The sequence below is a fragment of the Labeo rohita genome, chromosome 11 (genome assembly GCF_022985175.1).
Source record: "Labeo rohita strain BAU-BD-2019 chromosome 11, IGBB_LRoh.1.0, whole genome shotgun sequence".
In the NCBI taxonomy this organism is placed as follows: Eukaryota; Metazoa; Chordata; class Actinopteri; order Cypriniformes; family Cyprinidae; genus Labeo; species Labeo rohita.
Window position 1 is genome coordinate 23,170,770 of NC_066879.1, and position 6,000 is coordinate 23,176,769.

At 42.5% G+C, this 6,000-nt stretch overlaps 1 protein-coding gene across 1 annotated transcript in view; it reads right to left on the reverse strand.

Moving 5' to 3' along the window:
- The window catches only part of lrrc38b (leucine rich repeat containing 38b), a 29,096-nt gene extending 24,192 nt beyond the window's left edge, over positions 1 to 4,904 (reverse strand). The window contains exon 1 of the mRNA XM_051122277.1: positions 3,064 to 4,904. Coding sequence (XP_050978234.1) covers positions 3,064 to 3,691 — 628 coding nt within the window. The 5' untranslated portion in view covers positions 3,692 to 4,904. The remainder of the gene's footprint in view (positions 1 to 3,063) is intronic.
- Positions 4,905 to 6,000: the final 1,096 nt, after the last annotated feature.

Consider the following 6,000-nt stretch of genomic DNA (forward strand, 5'->3'; position numbering starts at 1 on the left):
GAAAACACCTCGTTATTATGAGAAAAGATGTTGTTTTAATATGTGTGTGGCAGCAATGCGTCACCGTACGTCACCGTATTATATAGCTACAATAATTTATCAGCATTTCTCAGCAAATTGATGACCTAGAAATGACCATAATCCAAACCAGCAGATGATTTAAGAAAAATGCTAGTGAATAACTCAACTTTGGGAGATATTTTAGTGAGATCAGATCAAACGTGAATTGCAGGATGTAACATAGCCTAGAGGAACGGTGAGAGGATAATCTACAGTAATATTTTCTGCTTCTAATCCAACAGTTTCTTTCCCTTATCATTTTTCTCATGCAGCTAGAAATAGAAGAACCGATAGTTCCCGCTGCTGGGAAATCCATCTTCTCATTAAGAGGATAATCCACGGTGAGCTCTGATGCTGCAGATATGCATTCGCAAACTGCGTCTCTGACCAAAACAAAGCATCTCGGGTGAGATGAGCGGTTCAACTATAGAGTTCAAGAGGGTAATAAACCATTCCTCTGATATGAGGAGAGCAGCTAATGTCTATTTGATTTAAAACTCCTAAACCTCGAGGCAGAACAGAATCTACTCTCTTTCTCTGGAGAATTGCTATCACATATCTCCGACTAGAAATGCAATGCACCAAGTATAATCTGCTGTATTCAAATCAATAATTGCAGCAGTAGTTGATTAGATCAAAACACATCAGTCACTCAATCTGAATGAATTAGTCTGATACTCTCATTCATCATATCAATGTAAGTGAAGTCCATCTTTAGATAGATAAATAGCCTGTTAGGACTTGCTGTCCATGCACAGCCCAGTTATCTGTTTATGTCCGCTCCAAAGGTCATTCTAGGCTGTTGTAGTTATAACCAGCTGCTCTCTGACTTCCTCAAGTCATAAGAGCCCAGTGATGCAGAAACAAGTGGAAAACATGAGGTGAGATGTGCGCTCCTAACTCAATTTCAGAGTGCATCTACAGCGGGCCTGTTGGCGGGTACGCCGGAGGCTTGGCTCTGCTTTTGGCTTCCCGTCTGCTGCTGACGCTGATGCTGATGTGAGCTTGGCTCCCTTCTCTCATACAATTCATTATGACCCTCTAATGACTACTTTGAAAGCCCATGATAAATTTATTCGTCCGAGCCACTGAGGGATCTCATATTTTACCCAGTGCATAAACTTCTTTTCAATGACCGAATCAAAATGTGCATTAGCATGGCAAATGCAAATGCAATGAAAGCGGCCTAGTGATATGGTAATTAAGATGATTTTCTGCTCACTGTGGTTGAATCATCAGAAAGTTTTATGAAAGACTATACTTTTCACAAGACCCACAAGGGCTGTCTTTTACTACCCATCGTGTGGTTACTCCCCACAAGCTGCTCTTAACTTCTCCTTGCACTCAAGTAAGGTCATGTTCATATGTAAACAAACAACGCTAGCAGCTCAGCTAAATGACACATAATGGAGCTCTGAGGCTGCATGGTGTTTGCCCATTAGATATAATGTTTGTGCAGAGTTATCTATTTTCCATTTTATCCACAGGGAAATGATGACTAGGATAGTACATACAATTTCAAGTTGTAAATCTCGACGTCCTCTTGAGGAATAATCTAGCATGTTGATAGATGGAGGGAGATAAGATCATTTTATTCACCGTCTGATTTATGGGTTTATGCTGCTTTGCTACATTACTATAATATTGAACAGAAACACAACTTTAGTGGAAACATAAATAGATGATGGCTGAATGTTTGTGATCTATTTTGTATTTTATTTCAGCTACACTATTTGTAAGAAATATATAAAGCACCACTAATATGTCTTTACTAACTTTTGAAAATATAAAGACAAGCATCCACAAAGTAAAAATGCTTCTTTTTAATATTTGCTATGCTGAAAATCCCCCAGCTCCTATCTACAGCATTAACTGTTTAACAGAACAACGCTGATATTTATTCATCAGACAGTGAACGAATTTCTGTAGAAGCTGTTTTTTTTAATTGTGACCATTCCCCTGAGAATGATGCTCTTTCATTTTCTCTCTGTCTCACAAATTGTTTTTATGACTATGTCTGAGACTAGAGATTTTATGTGAACATCTATCCTAGAACAAGCAGCTTTTTATATTGAACTACCCTTACAAAGCAGTACTGTGACTATACCATGGTACAGAGAGGGTATTATGTTTATGATATATGATTATGATACTGAATGATTACCATATTCATATATCGTGGTGTTGTTATGGTACAATTTTTATGGTGGAAAAAACATGGTATTACTCAACGGTACTCATAAATATACAGTACTCAGATCATCATAGATTAAATACCAAAAATTTAAATTCTGTCATCATTACTCACATTCATAAAAGAAGATGTTTTGAAGAATGTTTAACTGTTCTTTTCCATTATGTGAAAGTCACTTGGGTCTAAAATAAGACTGGACCCCACTGACTTCCACTGTACAGATAAAGATGAGACATTCTTTAAAATTCTCATTCTTTTACATTCCATTGAGAAAAGAAAGGCATACAGGTTTGGAAAGATGTGAAGTTGAGTAAATGATGACCTAATTTGTATTCTGAAGCGTACTATCCCTTTAACCTCTGTGAACTCTACCACAAACTAATCACAGATCAGCATGAACAGGTTCTTTCCATCACTGTGACCCCAATGAACAGCATCGCAGTAAGAAAGTTCCCATATAAATAGCATGTCCATAACCAGCTGATATATCACACACAAGTACACTGGCCTGGCGGGAGTAAGCAGGTGTTCAGCATGCATAGCATGCATAACGATCACAAACCACATTCCCATATGGAATGCAAAACGTGAGCCCTGTCGAGGGTAAGGGCATCGCTGCATACTTAGAGGGGTCGCGCAATGTTTCTGCGCTGTCCTCATTTATCTGTCATTACTCTGGAAATCCCTTGTAGTCATTGTGGGGGTGGGAGAGAGAGCTAAATTTAGATCAGAGGAAGAGGTCCCTTGTTTAATCTGGAGTAATATAAATAGCAAAGAATCACACGTTTATGTAACAGTGCAAGACTTACCATTGGGAAGCTTGTGATTGTTTTCCACCAGCCAGGTGAACAGGTTGGCAAAGTTGCAGTTGCACACCCAAGGGTTGCCCTCTAACCGTACTACCCTGAGGGAGGGCAGCTGGCTCAGGGCGCCCACCTGTAGCCCGGACAGGGCATTGCGTTCTAGTTCTAGTTCACGCAAGGAGGTAAGACCCATGAAAGCATCTTCGTTGACCATGCTCAAATACGGGTTGTTGCCCAAGCGCAACTTAATTAAGCTCCTCGATTCCCCAAAAGTCCCTTTGGGGATCTCGGTCAGGTTGTTGCAACCGAGGTCCAGGAAAACCAGCCTGGAAGAAGTGCTAAGGGTGCCCGGCTCGATGTGTGAGAGGGAGTTGTTGCGGAGGTCCAGGTAGACCAGGTCGCTGTAGAGCACGAGGAAATCCGAAGGAATCCGTGGGATCCAGTTGTCCGCCAAGAGCAGCCTCCGCACGTCCAAGGGGATCTCGTCCGGAAGACGGGTAAGTCCGCGCCCACTACAGTCCACAGTGTGAGGGTCTGGGCAAAGGCAGGTTGTTGGACAGTTTTCCCCTAGATTGAACAAAGTGAAGAAGAGCAAGACAAGGACAGGCTGGAGCCGGTAGACACATGGCAACATGGTCAAGAAAGAGCGGGAGAAGAGAGGGAATAGGGTCAGGGGTAAAGGGATGAGGGTCAGAGGGCAGGAGATTAGGAAAGGGGAGGGGAAGGGGAAATCGAGAAGAGAAATAGAGGAATCAGTGCCAGCGCAGGAGCATCCTGCCGTCCTGGGCAAGAAATCTTAAGGCTTGCACATGGAGCGGCTCGAGCAAGACGCGGAGGCTGTTTTCCGAGAGATCATGTAGCAAGCAGTCCTGGAGTGACGAGCAGACTGCTGGCTTTGAAGGCACGAGGGGAGGAGAGATAGCGAGCTGTGGGAGGGAGCGCGAAAGCATGAGAGACTGAGGGAAAGGGGTGGAGAAATCAGCAGACAGAGGTAAACAGAGAACAGAGAGGCAGAATGAGTGGAAAATCAGAGGCACGGACAGATTGGCAGCGTGGAAGAGGAGGGGGGCTCTTCCAGCCGCTCTCTCGCAATTAACCCGCGCTTGATCGAATCCTGGCAGTTGGACACAAATGGATTCAGCATAGAGAGGCTCGGTCATGGTGAGCAAAGAGTGAAATTCTTGCATCCCTCCATCGAGCGCAGGAATGATTGCTCGACCGGCGGCTGTGAACATGACCCTTGGCACTTCTGAGCTGTTGTAACTGAGCTGTCATGGTCCTAATGAGGAGAATTCCCACAGAGAATTAGGTGCGAGGCGGCGGTGTCCTCTTCCCCGCTCTCTTTTTCCTCCTCTTATCTTCCTTTCGTCTGGCTCCCGCGTGCCGTGCGATGCCTAGGCACGACTGTGTCTGATGAGAGGTTGTACAGCGCGGTTTTGCAGCTCTGTTGCTATGGTGAGGACATCCAAATATCCACAAAGAAGTTGTCTGCATGCAGATTAGAGACCAGCGTGGGGAACGGGGGAAGTCTATCAGCATGCTGGCTCATGGACTCCACTGCTTTTGTCCTGTGTTGTCTTCACCGTTTAATATGGTGGGATGAGGCGACCATGCACTCAACACGTGATGTCATTTCCTAGCGAGATAAACGGTCGCACATTTGCAACAGATTTACATGCTTTTATGTTCTCGTGCTTTTTCATCAATATACAGCCTCTTCCACATTAAGAAAATCTATTTGGATCCAAATAACAGATTCTAGTAATTCTCTCATTTTGACCTTCATAAATCGATTTCAAACCAATCCCAGAGTTTTTCAAAAGTGAGGCACACAAAGACCCAGCCCTGTTTTATTGCATTTCACTAAGCAGAAGTCAGTGCCACAGTTAATTAGAGAAGTTTCTGGAAGCAAAGGGCACGTCTTCATTCATTTAGCTATCGCCAGGCAGTTCACTCAATCATTGCCGCTCGGTAAAGGACAGCAGGGAGGAGCTAGACAGTGTCAGACTCTCAGACAGCTCCTTCAGCATCTCCAGACAGGTAAACGGAATTAGAAAAGCACACTTTGGTCACGACACAAAGAAAACCAGGAAATGACATGAATTGTACAGGTGAAATGTGGCATCATGAGGTCACAAAGCCATCAGTCTGCAATCTAATAGTGTATTTGAAAGAGTCGTGACCTAGAGTGAATACTGTAATTTACAGCTCACTGCTTAGTGCACTCGTCCAGAATAAAGGCAGGCTTTAAAACATCTTGGAGAAAGACATTCTCTGTTTGTGCCAGCCTCCCTCTTGAAGACAATGATTTAGCAACTTTTTAGTTTTAAATAAATTAAAAAGTCCTGTCTTCAATTTGTGTGGGTATATATATTGTTTTGGACATGTTGGATTTAGGAAATTTAATCTGGTTATTAAATCTAATAACTCACACATCACTGTTTCTGGGTCTAAACACTCCACTCAAAGGAGTGGAGACTTGGTCTAAGAAACAGTATTCAATACGTCACAACTTAACATCCAGATTGTATGACTGATTTCTTAGTATTGTACATCCTGTCATTCCAATTCAACATCCTGTGGGTGTGACCGACTTCAATTAGATATTCACATTTAATGGGGACACAATCCTTTTTCACAGTAAATTTGTGAGACATTTACTACTGTACACAACTTCCATTTTAAAGGCTTTGCTTTGGATAAAAGCCTCTGAAAAATAAAATAAAAAAGTATATACTGAAGCATTCAGCAGCTTTTTTTTTTTTTAAGCTATAAAACCTCTCCTGTGCCATGCTGGAAATACAGATTTGATTTAATAATCAATGCAATGCAAGGAAAGCAAAGAAGTATCTAGAACATAGGTCATGTCTTCATAATGGTGCACACTCCCAACGGTAAAGGTCTCTATTGAAGTTCCATAGTTAACTTTGCATGTGAAAATTA